This window comes from Acomys russatus, chromosome 28 (genome assembly GCF_903995435.1).
Source record: "Acomys russatus chromosome 28, mAcoRus1.1, whole genome shotgun sequence".
NCBI lineage: Eukaryota > Metazoa > Chordata > Mammalia > Rodentia > Muridae > Acomys > Acomys russatus.
In genome coordinates this window covers 43,218,430-43,233,169 of record NC_067164.1, presented here as the reverse complement: position 1 = coordinate 43,233,169, position 14,740 = coordinate 43,218,430, and the positions used below count along the sequence as shown (strand labels likewise).

The 14,740-nt window shown below is 43.3% G+C and overlaps 1 protein-coding gene across 1 annotated transcript in view; it reads left to right on the top strand.

The window, feature by feature from the left end:
- Positions 1–1,400: 1,400 nt before the first annotated feature.
- The window catches only part of Rnf212 (ring finger protein 212), a 30,874-nt gene continuing 17,534 nt past the window's right edge, over positions 1,401–14,740 (top strand). Inside the window, exons 1-3 of the mRNA XM_051170505.1 lie at positions 1,401–1,540; positions 6,427–6,488; positions 12,905–12,979. Of these exons, the coding sequence (XP_051026462.1) occupies positions 1,432–1,540; positions 6,427–6,488; positions 12,905–12,979 (246 nt within the window). The 5' untranslated portion in view covers positions 1,401–1,431. The remainder of the gene's footprint in view (positions 1,541–6,426; positions 6,489–12,904; positions 12,980–14,740) is intronic.

Sequence of the window (14,740 nt, the reverse complement as noted above, 5' to 3'; positions counted from 1 at the left end):
TTTGTGTGTAGTTGCAGAGGTTTAATCTATTATCATCATGATAGAGAGCAAGGCGGACTGCAGCCAGGCACTGGGCCATGACTGAGAATACATCCAGATCCTAGGGAGAGAGAGAGAAAGAGAGGGGGGAGGGGGGAGGTGAGAGGAGAGACAGAGGCAGAGAGGCACTGGGGGTTTTGAAAGCTCAAAGCCCATCCTCAGTGACACACTTCCACCAACAAGGCCTCAATTCCTAATCCATATAATCCTTTCAAATAGTGCCACTTCCTGGTGAGCAAGCATTCAAATCTATGAGCCTATGGGGGCGATTCTTATTCAAACCATCACTGAGACCTTTTCTTACAAATGTGACAGTTCAACAGAAAGGAACAAAATTACTTTAATTTTAATGTACACTCAATACAAAGTAAATAAGATGTTTTATATTGTTTTATTCATACTAACTTTGTGAACCTGGATTCTATGTTACGTTCACAGCATAATTTGGACTAGCAATATTTTAAGGGTCTGATGAAACCCACAACTACAGTGCTGCACAGATCAAATACATCCTTTCCCCAAATCATTTCACTAAGAAACAGTCACCTGAATCTTTCCTTTTTTCTAATTCCTTGAATGACAGTAAACTTTTCTCCATATAAGTACAATAGCCCAGGAATTTTCTCAGCCTCTACCGATCCTTGAACACTTTTGAAGTGGAGAGAAAAGATATTCAGAATTATGTTAGAAAAACACAGCTATTAAAATATAATTTTAACTTTTTCATTTTGAAATAATTTTAATATCGCCAGAGATTGGCCCCTTCCAATATCTATTGTTTTAAAGGGGGAAATGATCTTCCCTAAATTAAGCCCTTTCTTGTGAACATGTTGGTGGTAAACAGCCCTGCCCTAATATACTTCTGGTGTCCTAAACGCCACACTTCTCCCAACCGTTGTCCTTCTAGTCCCTGTAGCCTGTAACCCCACCCCCATCCTCCTGGTAGTCCTTCCTTCCAGCCCTGCTAGGAGCCTATGGTTCTTCTTGGTTCCAAGGGTCGCTAGATATCCTTAGGCCTATCTCTATCCAGTCTCACTCGCTATCCACTACCCCAGCCCAGTTTCACTCAGCTTCTTTTTAGCAACAAACTTCCTCATGGTGGCCAAGAAGCCACTCCCCTCCCCCCCCCCCCCATCTCCCCACATAGCCAAGCTTTTCTCCACTGCTGAGAAGAAGGCGCGCCCTTTCCTTGCCTGGTGCATTTGGCACTGGATCCGCTCCCAGCGTTGGTTCAGCGTTTGGGCGGGAAGCCGCGCCCTAGTACGCATGCGCAGCAGCGAGCGCAGGCGCAGAGCTGCCTCTCTGCGAGCGACGCCACGAGGCACCGACCAGAGGGCCCCTGCCTCTGCCGGCTTCGCCGGCCTCGCGCTGGTCTCGCCGGGGTCTCCAGTCATGTCCAGCTGGGTGTTCTGTAACCGCTGTTTCCAGCCGCCGCACAGGAAGTTGCCCTTCAGCCTGACCAGCTGCGGGCACGTGTTCTGCGACTCCTGCCTCCGCAAAGGTCCGCGCGCGCGCCCAAACGGGCTAAGCAGGGGCTCACGCCTGGGTTCTCTCTGGTGGGCGAGGCAAAGGCGAGGATACTCGGGGCTGCGCAGCTCCAGGATTACCGAGCTCCAGAAAGCTTGCTGTGTCCCCAGGCAGCTGGTGGGAAGCTGGTTTGCTGCAGGCAGATCATCAGATAGGAGTGTTTTTTGTTGTTGAAGTGGGGGGCAGGGGCAGGAAGCATGGGTACAGAAACAGTGGGAAGTGACCGACCTGTTTAACTTGGCAGATAAAGGGACAGGTACCGCTAGCCCTCTGAAAATCCGTGTGAGCATTGTACACGTCGTAGGTGCCACGGTCATATGGGCTCTGCTGTGTGGTCACATTCTGGTTTATTCATTAGTTCAACTAACAGTCGTTTCCAGATTTGTATGTGACAAATGATGCTGCTTTAACAACTCTAGCTGTGTGTTTGTTGAGCACACGTACATGCGTGCTCCTAGGGGTGTAATTCCTGGGTTTCTGAAGCATACTCCAAGAGGAGGAAGCCTGGTGAGAAGTAGTCTGGAGTGAGGGAAATTGAGGAGAAGCTGTGTAGGTGGGGCTTGCGAGAAGCAATGGGAGCAAGATGTCGTCCCGTGATCAGGAGAGATGGTGGATTTGGGGAAGACTAGGTAGATTCAACAGACTTTATTCAAAGAAGCGAGGCGCTGAGCTCTTGCTGGACAGAGAACAGCGAGGGGGAGAGCAAAGCGGATAAGCTCGCCTTAGACCAGTAGTTATCAACCTTCGTAAAGATGCAGCCCTTTAAATATAGTTCCTTATGCTGTCATCCCCAAACGTAAATTACTTATTTTTTCTACTTCATAACAGTAATTTTGCTATTGTTATGAATCATAATGTAAATACAAGTTTTCCTATGGTCTGAGGTGACCCCTCAAAGGGGTCGCTATTCACAAGTTGAGAAATGACGATTTAGGCCCTAGACTGTGGGAGCTGTCTAGGGAGGAAACGGGAGATAATCCTAAGCGGCGATCTGGAATTCAAAGGAGTCAGAAATGTTAATGGTGAGTCAGTAATATAGAAGTAAATGCCAAAGGATAAGGCAACTGGAAAACACTCCCACTTTGGGAAGTGTATTTTATAATGGTAAATAGAGACAGACAGAAGAAAGATGTTTGATAAAGGAGGTAGAGGTGTTGATGACCTGGGTTCCCCCTAAGGTCAAAGAATCAGTGTTTGAAAATATCTACCAGGTTACTGGTAGAAGTCACCAATGACTTAAAATTACCTAAAGTTAGAACAATAAAGATATGTACCTTCTTGACGTTGTAAATTACAAGGCCCCGATACTGTGGGTGTGGGCGACTTGTATAAGGTTTCGGGTGGGAGCACATCCGGGTAATCATGAAGCCAACATAGGTTCCAGTGCCCTGACATTGTTCTTCCAAAACCACAGGTACTACATGTTGGAAGTATATTGACCCCAGGGACACACATACACACACACACACAAAGTTGGAGGAAAAGGATAGCTGGTTCTAGATGGAGTCTTAATTTTGCTGGTTCTAGTGGTCTGTGTTCATACAGTCTTGTTAAAATCTTGATTATATCCTTCCAGACTTTTTCAGGTAATACATTTTCTTAAAGTTTTGCTTATTTTTATATGTTTGGTTGTTTTGCCTGCATGTATGTTTGTTTACCATGTTTGTGCCTGGTATCTACGAGGTCATTGACTCCTAGGACTGAAGTTACAGGAGGTTGTGAGCCACTGTGTAGATACTGAGAATTGAACTCAGGTCCTCTAGAAGAGAAGCTAATGTTCTTAACTGCTGAGTCATCTCAAAGCCCTTGATAAACACTTCACACACGCACGCGCGCGCGCACACACGCATGTGCATACTCACTCCTTGGAGGGGGGGGATATAAATGGACCATCTGTAAGATTGTTTCTTTCCCTCCACCACATGGGTTACATGGATTGAACTCAAGTCATCACACTTAATCACAAGTGTCTTTACCAAAGTTGAGCCTCTTTGCTAGCCTATGGCAGTATAGATTTTAAAACAAAAAAGATATGATACGTATACTATTTAAGTAAACTGTTTGTATTGCTTACTAGGACACAAACTGCCTTCACTGTTAATCTGTTTCAGCCAGGCAGTGATGGAGCACGCCTGTAATTGTAGTACTTGGGAGGCAGAGGCAAGTGTATCTCTTGAGTTCTAGACCAGACTGGTTTACAGAGAGAGTCCCAGGATAGCCAGAGCTACACAGCAAAACTGTGTCTCAGTAAGCCACAACCCAGCCACACACAAACACACACACACAGTCAGTCTGTTTTATTTTTAAGGTTGTAAATATCCTTCAGTTACTATGGCATAAGTTATTTCATTCCCTACTGAGAGACAATTATGTTTTATGGCTTTTGACTATTGAAACAATTTTCCACCTAGGGGTAGAACTGCTAAAATGGGGGTGTGCACATTAAAATAGGCCAGATTGTTCTCCAGAGAGGTAGTGCCCATTTGAATACTCCTCTTGGATGTGCCCTCCTCACTTGTGTTATTTTTCCTTGATGGCCAAAATTTTCTTCTTACACATTTTTTGGCTCTTTTCTTTCAGCTGATTGCTCATTCAAGTCCTCTCTTTTAATGTAGTATTTATTTTTAGTTGACTTTTAAACAGTATATATTAAATACCAGTCATTTTGGCAGCGAGTCACAAGGGATTTTCTCTCTGCCCCCTCTGAATCTTCCCCAGCACAATACTTGTGGTTTGTTTTTTTGTTTTGTTTACTTTATTTGTTTTGTTTTTCAAGATAATGTTTCTCTGTGTAGGCTGGGCTGTCCTGGAACTTGCTTTTTAGACCAGGCTGACCTCCAACTCATAGAGATCCACCTGCCTCTGCCTCTGCCTCTGGAAAGCTGGGGTTAAAGGCATGTGCCACCACCCAGCTAATGTTTGTGGAGTTTTTTGGTTTGGTTTGGTTTGGTTTTTTGTGTGTTTTTCAAGAGAGGGCTTCTCTGTGTAGCCTTGGGGACGCCAGCATACTTGCCTTTTATGCTAGTATCCTAATGAGTCTGTTCTATAATCATTACTGTGCAGATTCTGCTTAAGGGATAGTGCAGCAGAGGGAGAATACGAACATGCTGTGGAGGATGGATGCTGGGGTGGGAAAAGGTGGCATGAGTGCCTTTATAAGAAGTGAGGACAGGGCTGGAGAGATGGCTTTACAGTTAAAAGCACTGCCTGCCCTTCCAGAGGTCCTGAGTTCAATTTCCGGCAACCACATGGTGGCTCAGGACCATCTATACTCGAATCTGATGCCCTCTTCTGGAACAGATAGAGCACCCATACATTGAGTAAATAAGTCTTTTGGGGGGGGGGGGCGCGTACGAGCGAGAAGGGGCTGGCAAAGATGTATCAGCAGTTAGTGGTACGTGCTGCTAAGCCTGGTGACCTTAGTTCTCCCCAGGACCTGCCATAGGAGATAACTAACTCTTGGAAGTTGCCCTCTGACTTTAACATGCTTTCATTTGCTCAACCCCAGCAGGCCCTGCTGTGTGTATGTGTGTGTGTGTGTGTGTGTGTGTGAGAGAGAGAGAGAGAGAGAGAGAGAGAGAGAGAGAGAGAGAGAGAGAGAGAGAGAGAGAGACAGACAGACAGACAGACAGCAGACTCACAATTATCTCGATAGGAAGTTTAATTGTAAGAAACTCTGTGACAATTCTGCATTTTTACATTAGATACTAAGGATATCCAGGGCTTAGTAGAAACAGAGATGTTGCTCAGGGGCCCGGGATATGTCTACAAGAGTGGTGGGTTGCTGAGAGCTAACCATGGAGCTCAGAGTCAAAGCAAGGCAAGATGGTGGTCAGTTTCATGGGGAAATGCAGACAGAATCCTTCTAGATCTTCAGCAAAGAACTAGAGCGTGAACAGGTGAATTAGTTACATGCTATCAGGTAGACAGGCTTCTAAGCCTGACATGCTTCAGCTGAGATGGGCTCTCGGGCAACAGAAATGCAGTGGTGATGGAAAGATGACCTTGAGTAGTATTGTAGAGGCTTGCAGAAGTTATTTTCATTTTAATTTTTAAAAAATTTTAAGTGAAGGCCGGGCGTGGTGGTGTACGCCTTTAATTCCAGCACTCGGGAGGCAGAGGCAGGCAGATTGCTGTGAATTTGAGGCCAGCCTGGTCTACAAAGTGAGTCCAGGATGGCCAAGGCTACACAGAGAAACCCTGTCTCGAAAAAAAATTTTTTAAGTGAAAATGCCACAAAACCAGGCGGTGGTGCTTGCTTTGTATCTAGTTGAGACACTGAAGCAAGAAGATGGTGAGTTCAGAGCTTTCCTGGGAAATTAGCAAGACTCTGTCTCAAAAATATATTTTTTTGAGACAAAGTGTCTATGTAGTCTTGACTATTCTGGAGTTCACTGTGTAGACCAGAATCTCAGAGAACTTATTCTGCCTCTGCCTCTCAAGTTCTGGTATAAAAGGTGTGTGCCTCCATGCCCAGCCTCAAAAAGAATTTTTTTAAAGGGCTAGTGCTAACATCTAATAGTAGAACACAGTGTATGTGAGTCCCTACATGAAGAAAGAAACACACACACACACACACACTTACTTTTGGGCGCACTAGTGTGGGGAGAGAGAAAGAAAGGATGTTACTGTAAAATCTAATTTAATTTTTTGATACTTATGGATAACTGTTTGGGAGGCACATTTACGAAGCAGGAAAAAAATATTGTATAAATTGTTTCACTGAGCCCACAGCCTCATCACATAAGAACATGAAAACACTTAGACACTGTGTAATCCTGCATTCTAGCTCAAAGTCTGTGTTCACACGTATTTCATAGCACCAGTCAGCGTAATTAAACATTTGCTTTTCGTTGACAGATAAAAAGGATGAATGCCTCATCTGTCAAGTTCCGTGTCATACGGTTTTACTTTCGAAACATGTAAGTTAAAGTCTCTAGATCATAATAATAGTATTTCCTTCTAACTTGAGTTTAAATTCTTGGTAACTAGTATCTAAATTTTTCATTCATTTTGTTAGATTAAGACTTGTGAGTAATAAAGCATAGTAAAATTTGATTTTGCTCTTAGTCCTGTGATTTGGTTTTATTGTTGGTTGGTTTTGGTTAATTGATATTTGTTTGTAATTTTTTGTCTTTTTTAATTTTGCTAAGCAAAATGCACTTGTCACAGTGTCATCCAGGATGTCCTTAAATACAAGGTCCTCTGCCTTAGCTTACCGAGTGCTGACATTATGGGTATGCGCCTCCATTTCCCTTTTAGCCATAAGTTGTCCTTATTCATAGTTTGTTGGATTGTGCTATGTTCTTGGATATGAAAATGGGTTAGATTTACTTAGTATAATATGGATTTCCTACTTGGGCAAGTTTGGTTTTTCATAAAAGTCATAATGAATAATTAAGAGAGTTGGTCACAATGTAAGTTAAAGTCAATTATTTGCTTCATTAGCTTAATCCAGTGCTATCCATATCTATAAAATATGTCAGTGCATTTTCTTAGTTAGCAATTGATGGGGCTAGTGGTCCTGGGTTGTATAAGAAAACAGGCTGAGCAAGCCATGATGAGCAAGCCATCATGGCCTCTATATCAGTTCCTGCTTCTAGGTTCCTGCCCATTTGAGTTTCTGCTCTGACTTCCCTCAGTGACAGACTGTTACCTGAAGTGAAAACAAAATAACCCCTTTCCTCCCTAAATTGCTTTTTAGTTATGATGCTTTATCACAGCAGTAGTAACCCTAACTGGAACATTAATAAATGTATTTAAGCTGTCTACCCCTTCTGCGCACTAAACTCTGTATTATCTAGAGGACTGCTTTCCTGGAATCACTGCAGAGTTTATACAAAAAATAAGTTAACCTGAGGTTCTTTAAACCTGATTCTTGAATAAGCTGTGATGTACTCTTTTTTGTTTGTGTGTATTTGAGACAGGGTCTCTCTGTGTAAACCAGGCTGACCTTGAGTTCACAGAGGTCTATCTGCCTCTGCCTTCAGATAATTTTTAAAATCATTTTTAAAAAATCTTTTTAAAAGCATTTAATCCTACCTTGCCTGGCCTTTATTTTTTTCTAACTCAAAGATTGTTTCAAAGAACAGTTTTAGAGCTGGGCATTGTTGGGGGCTGGTCTGGTGCACTGTGTATTCAGATGCTGATTTCTGTGGCCCTAGATCTGGTTACAGTCCAGACATGGGCATTGTCATTTCTGTGAAGAATGTCCTGTATCAATGCTGTTTGAATATTGCTCCCTAATCAGCTCTGATTGGTTAATAAAGAAGCTGGAGAGCCTATAGCTGGGTGAGAGAGGAGAACAGGCAGGACTTCTGTCCCCAGTCTTGGGGTCTCAGTAGGGACCATGAGAGAAGAGAAAGAAGGGGAAGAGAAAGGATGCGCCCATGGTGTGCCCATGAGGACTTCCTGATGGAGCAGAAGCAGCCCAGGCAGGACCAGTATGGCAGGTAATTCAGAGTGTGAGAGTAGGGAGTAGCAGCATAGCGGGTTAGAATAGATCAGCGTCTGCCCAGTTAAGGCGCCTAAAGCTTATTACTAAATATAATAGTTCACTGCCTCATTATTTGGGAGGTAGAGGGGGTGAATAGAAAGCCCCCCAAATTTATCTTATCATTACAGAGCATGATATCAACACTTGGGAGAATGAGGCAGGAAGATTGCTGTGGGTTCAAAATCAGCTTGAGCTACAGTGAAGGAAAGGAAGGAACAGGAGTAAAGGAAGTAAGAGGAATATCTTTAATTTCTAAATGATTAGACTTTAGCGCCACCATCAACTTTATGCTTGAATTTTACTTTATAGCATTGTGACCAGAGACTTTGGCTTTAGGGTATTTTTTTAGTTAATCGGGATTTTTCATTATGTTTTTAATTGATTTTTTAAAAAATGTTATGGGTGTGGTTGTTTGGCCTACATATATGTCTGTGTACCACATATGTGCCTGGTACCTACAGATACCAAAAGATGGTGCCAGATCTTTTGGAACTGGAATTACAGAAGGTTGGAAGCTACCATGGAGGTACCAAGAATTGAACCTGAGTTCTTTTGAAAATCATCTAGTGCTCTTAACCACTGAGCCATCTCGTCAGCCCTTTTTTATTATGTTTTAATACAGATGTAATTATGACTTGTCTGTGGATGCTTATAAAACGTGTATCTTCTTGAGCCGGGCATGGTGGCACACACCTTTAATCTCAGCACTTGGGAGGCAGAGGCAGGCAGATCTCTGAGAGTTCGAGGTCAGCCTGGTTTACAAAGGGAGTCCAGGACAGCCAAGGCTACACAGAGAAACCCTGTCTCAAAAAACAGAAACAAAAAAGTGTATCTTCATTATTTTATATATGAGAAAGCAAGCAAATGAGCCAGTGAAGCTGCTAAAAACATCGAGGTGATTCCTTCTGTTCTTCCTCCTGCATCACAGCCTAAGCCATCAACATGGATTCCTTCAGCAGTCTCTTGGGAACCCATGGTTTCCTTGTCCACTGCTGTATCCCACCACAGGTGCTAATTCTTCCTGCTTTCCATAGTCAGTGGATCTATTTGTATGTAGGGCACATCTCACCTTTATACGTCTCACTGTTTAGTCAAAGGGCTCCTGTGGCTAGACCTCTGGGAACCTCCTGGTCTCCAGATCAGCAGCTCTGACCTGGTGCTACTTCTGTAGCAACATGACTTCATCTCATGCGTGGTCTTTCTGCTACTTCTGCCTGGAATATTCTTTCAGATGGCCATAGTCTGTCACACACAGCATTCAGGTTAGCTCTCCATAACTGTCATCTCTGTAATTCTCTCTCACTCCAGACTGCTTTTCACTCAACCACCAAAATTCCTTTTTGAGCATACACAAGAAACTAAACAATTCGACTCCTGGTTGGACATGTGTACTTGTGATCAACAACTGCATGGCTGTAGTAGAAAGGCCTCTGCGATGCTCTCAGCATGTATCATTTCAGCTGCACTTAAAGTCTAGCACGTAAGCTTCGGGGAAGTGCCCTCTGATGCTTTCTGCTTTAGTCTGTTTCTTCAAGTCTGTTATATAAGCATATTTTCTCATACCAGCAATGTCCGAAATGATTTAAAAGATGCCCCTGGACACTCTTAGAGCAGACATATATTTATATGTTAATTTGTCATTAAATTTATTTGTCATTACTAGTTCACAGATAAAATACAACACCAGTGCACTATTAGTCAGATGCCTGCTAGATGGGGGGCAGGGGGGCTACACCAGGCCTCTGGTGACCTCAGGTCAAAGCAGAAGGATGTGTTGTTTGAAATTTGCTTCCCTGAGGGACCACAAGGAAGAATGAGTTCAAGTGAAGTGCAAAGCCCTGTTCTTGGATGCTGGCTGTTGTAGAGAGCTACTACAGCAGCTTTGAAACCATCTCCTCAGCCTCTGCTACCAGTATGTAAAAATATCTTACATCATTGACTTTGCTAAAAGACCTATTCTAAAATATTTGTATATGCAGTAGTGTCTTAGTTTGGGTTTTGTTGCTGTGAAAAGACACCATTACCAAGGCAAACATTTAATTGCTGCTGGCTTACAGTTTCAAAGATTTAGTCCATTATCATCAAGGTGGGAAGCATGGCAGCATGCAGGCAGACATGGTGCTAGAGCCGGAGACGTCTACATCTTGATCCAAAAGCAGCCAGAAGGAGACTGGATTCCACACTGGACAAAGCTTGAGCTTAGGAGACCTCAAACTCCACCCCCACAGTGACATCCTCCAGCAAGATCACACTTACTCCAATAAGGCCACACCTTCTAATAGTGCACCTCCCTATGGGTCAAGCATGCAAACACATGAATCCATGGGGCCAAACCTATTGAAATCTCCGCAAGTAGTGTCTGTAGTCAGTGGCAGGAACTCCTGTGTAGTGCTGTGTACAAATGCTGTCTACAGCGAGCACCCCTGTCTCTCTTAACTTCATGGTCAGGGCTTTAGTATTTCCCCAAGTGTGTATATACTAGTTTGCTAAAGGTGTTTTTAAAATCATGAATGGTATACAATCAATGTAACTATATTGATTACATTTCTGTAACTCTTGATAACATTCTGTCTTATCATATTTTGTTCTGTGGTGGAGAATATATTTAATTTTTTTAAAAAATGATGTGTCTGACGTACATGAGTGCTGTGCCCACAGAGGTCAGGGATATTTGGATTCCCTGGAGCTGGAGCTTCAGGTAGTTGTGAACTGCCCAACGTGGGCACTGAACGGACTTTCTGAAACCTTCGTTTACTTTTAAAACTAAAAACTCGCATAAGGTTCCAGGAATAATGTCAACTTGTGATGGCATACTATAGTTTTTTTTTTTTTTACAGCTTTTACAGATGGATTCGATTTGCTATTTTTTGCACACATGTTCATATACAAGCTGAATTTGAATGTTTCCTTTGAGAAATCATAGTTAATGGCTTCATAAAAAGTCTTATAGGAGTAGTAGAACATGCCTTTAATCCCAGCACTCAGGGGGCAGGGGCTGCGGTTCTAGGCCAGCCTGGGTGTGTGTGTGTGTGTGTGTAAGTGTATTGTAATGAACTCACAAATATAAACACCACACAGCTAGATTAACATAGTCACTCAAACACTTGTCCAGTTCCAAACTCTAAACATCTCAATGAGTTTTCTGTACAGTTAAAATTCTGAAACCATGGAGCTTCACTTAGAGTTTTACATTTTCAGTTTTAGTTTAGTTTAGTTTACTTACTTTGAGTTTTTGAGACAAAGTGTCTCTATGCAGTCCTGACTGCCCTGGAACTTGATATTTAGTCTGGCTTCAAAGCCGCAGAGATATGGGTGGATCAGGGCCCAGGGGTGTCTGCTCAAACTATTGCACTAACCAAGGACAATACAAGTAGTAAACACCGAACCCCTACTCTGATCTACCCAATGGACAGGACATTCTCCAGTTATGTGGAGAGCAGGGACTGACTCTGACATGAACTCTGGTGCCCCATATTTGACCATCTCCCCTTGGTGGGGAGCCCTGGTGGCACTCAGAGAAAGAATAAGCAGGCTACCAAGATGAGACTTGATAGCCTATGACCATATAGTGGGGGAGGAGGTCCCCCTCAGTCTTAGGCCTAGGGAGGGGAATAGCGTGAAAGCGAGAGGGAGGGAGGAATGGGAGGATACAAGTGATGGGATAACAAGTTAGTTGTAATCTGAATAAATTAATAAAATTAAAATTTAAAAAAAGTTGCGGAGATCTGCCTGTTTCTGTTCCCCAAAGTGCTGGGATTAAAGTCATGTGCCACCACACCCACTGCTTTTTTTCCCCCTAAGAGTGCCTATTGTGAGTTGTTTGTTTGTCTGTTTTTTTATAATTTAACAACCTTGCCAGATGTTTATTGAGTAATATGAACTAGCGTTTTTAGAAAGCTAAATTTTGGCTCTGTTGATCTTCTTACATGAACATACCTATACACAGACATATGAATGATTAAAATAAAAATAAATTTTAAAAAAAGATTCATCTGCCGGGCGTGGTGGCGCACGCCTTTAATCCCAGCACTTGGGAGGCAGAGGCAGGTGGATCACTGTGAGTTCGAGGCCAGCCTGGTCTACAAAGTGAGTCTAGGACAGCCAAAGCTATCACAGAGAAACCTTATCTCGAAAAACCAAAAAAAAAAAAAAAAAAAAAAAAAAAAAGATTCCTCTAAAATACATTTTCCTGACAATGCAAGGACTTCAGATGGTTTCAGTTTTTTTTTGTTTTTTTTACTATTTTTTCACCATCTTTTCCCTCCTCAGATGAAGTATTGGTTCTTACTTTGTGCTAAATTGATAACACATAGCACACATGGCCAATGCTTGGTTGGACTTCCCCACAGGCCCTCTTCTCTTGTTCTTTGCTGCCTCCCTGTCAGTGATCACTTCTTACCCACAGGGAATTCCTTTATTTTTGTTTTTAATATTGATCTGTTAGCTAGGCGGTGGTCGCACACACCTTTAATCCCAGCACTCAGGAGGCAGAGGCAGGCGGATCGCTGTGAGTTCGAGGCCAGCCTTGTCTACAAAGTGAGTCCAGGACAGTCAAGGCTACACAGAGAGACCCTGTCTTGAAAAAAAAATTGATCCATTGGTGGCAAATCCTCTTGGTTTTTGTTTGTCTGGGGAAAAAATGTCATCCTTTTACCTTCATTTTGAAGTACATTTTCTCTGTGGTCCAAGGTGCTCGGTACCTGCCAATGGGTGCCACTGCCTTGCATGCTTCTTAGAGCTGTGGTCACCTTCACAGCGGTGAATTGCTGTTTGTGTTATGTATAATTAATTGTAGATCTTCAAAGACAACTTTTTAACATGATTCACTTGCTTCCTCTTCAGACTAACTCCAATATCCAGGCATTCTTTCTGGGCATAGATGGTCTGTGTAAGAAGTATTCCCAGGAGACCTCTCAGGTGAGTTATGACCTTGAGGCTTGATTGGTGATGCCCAGAGCACATTACTTCAGAGACCCTGTGATGTAAGTGTTTTGGAGGCCAGTCTCTTGCAGAGGTGAGTATGAAAATGTCTTCTGACTCTGAGCTTTTTCTTTTTTCTTTTTCTTTCTCTCTCTTTTTTTCTCTCTCTCTCTCTCTCTTACTTGTAAAAATATTTTCTACCCAGGAGGAGCTCTGTTAGGTTCAAGTAGATTTCTTCTTGATACTATCCTTTGTGGATGGTCACCCAGGGATTCACATGCCTGCTTTGTCCCTGATATAGTGATATGTAGTTCCATGGATCCTTTTCCTGGTTCTTGTGACATTTGCCTCTCATCCCATCCGCCTCTGTTTCTTAGCTGTGGTGTTCTTGGCTCTGAATAGGCCTGGTTCAGCACAGGGCTTTCTCAGCACTTATATTGTTCTTTTCTGCTGTCTGAACCCAAAACAGAAAACTTATAATTCCTTTGTGGTCTCTGTCTTTGTCTGCCTTTCTGTGTGTGTGTGTGTGTGTGTGTGTGTGTGTGTGTGTGTGTGTCTATCTGTCTCTCTCTTTCATGTGTGTGTGTGTGATTATTTGTAGCATAGAGATTGCTATATAGCCCAGCTATTTGCATATTTTTAATCTATTTTTATTTTGGTTTCTTGTATCCTTTCTCCCTACTCCACTCCAGTCCCTTCCAACACCCCAACACCAGGTAGGGGAGAAAGAAGGTTAGTGGGGAGAGGGGGCGTAGTTTTCCTTAGCTGCTTCCTGCTGTTGAGGGTTGTTGGGTTCCTGGGGGCAAATCCAGTCCTCATCTCAGCAAGTCTCCAACTTCTTCCTGTCAAGCTGCACCAACAACAGCCAGGAGCAGCAGGGGGAGAAGTACCAGCAGCCTTCTCCTTTCTCAGGGCCCCAGTCTCTCTCTGGGTCTTGCATTTATTCCTACTGGCAAAGACCACGACCCTGCACGAGGCAGTTCCGAGCTGACAATTATCTTGTGCCCTCTCATGAGGAGTTATCAGCTATGGACAAACTGGAGCAGCCCCCGTATCCCACAGCTGGGATTAAAACAGAAACATATTTACATATGAACCAAAACTTGCACAACACTTGGGCTTGTTTTAAACTCTTAATTCTGCTACCTCATCCTTCGAGGTGCTGGCGTACAGTTGTATGCCACCATTCCCAGGGTTCACTAGCCTGTTTACTTTTTTTACTAATGTAAGGTCACTACTATCACTACTAGTCTCCTGAGTGCAGCCCCTGCTAGAGCACAAGCCAAAAGAACTCCTAGACAGCCGGAAAATTACAAACCTGGGAAAGTCCAGGCAGACAGAAGACCCAGTGACACAGATGCTCATGGTCTAGCTTGCTCTCATTATCACAAGAGGCTCTCTGGACAGGACTAGTCTATTTATAGAGCAAGCTTGTCTTTCTAAGAAGCCTTAGCTCATCACTATGACAAAATCTGGGTTCCAGTCTGCTTTCCATTTGACTTTATCCTAGGGGCAGCTATGTCTGCCAAATTAGTGACTAGAGACTGGACAGAGTCATCCATGGGCCTGCAAGCTGCTCTTATGAAGGTCCTTATATAAAAACCACCATGCAAGGGCAGCATTCCTCATCAACAGGCCTGCCAGGCTCCAGTGTCCACTCCATTGGAACCCACATCCTGCTTGCTGTTGACACATGCTACAGAAATGTGGGTCCCTGAAGGAGTGGCTTAGCACATGAAGTTTTCTTTCCTGTTTCCA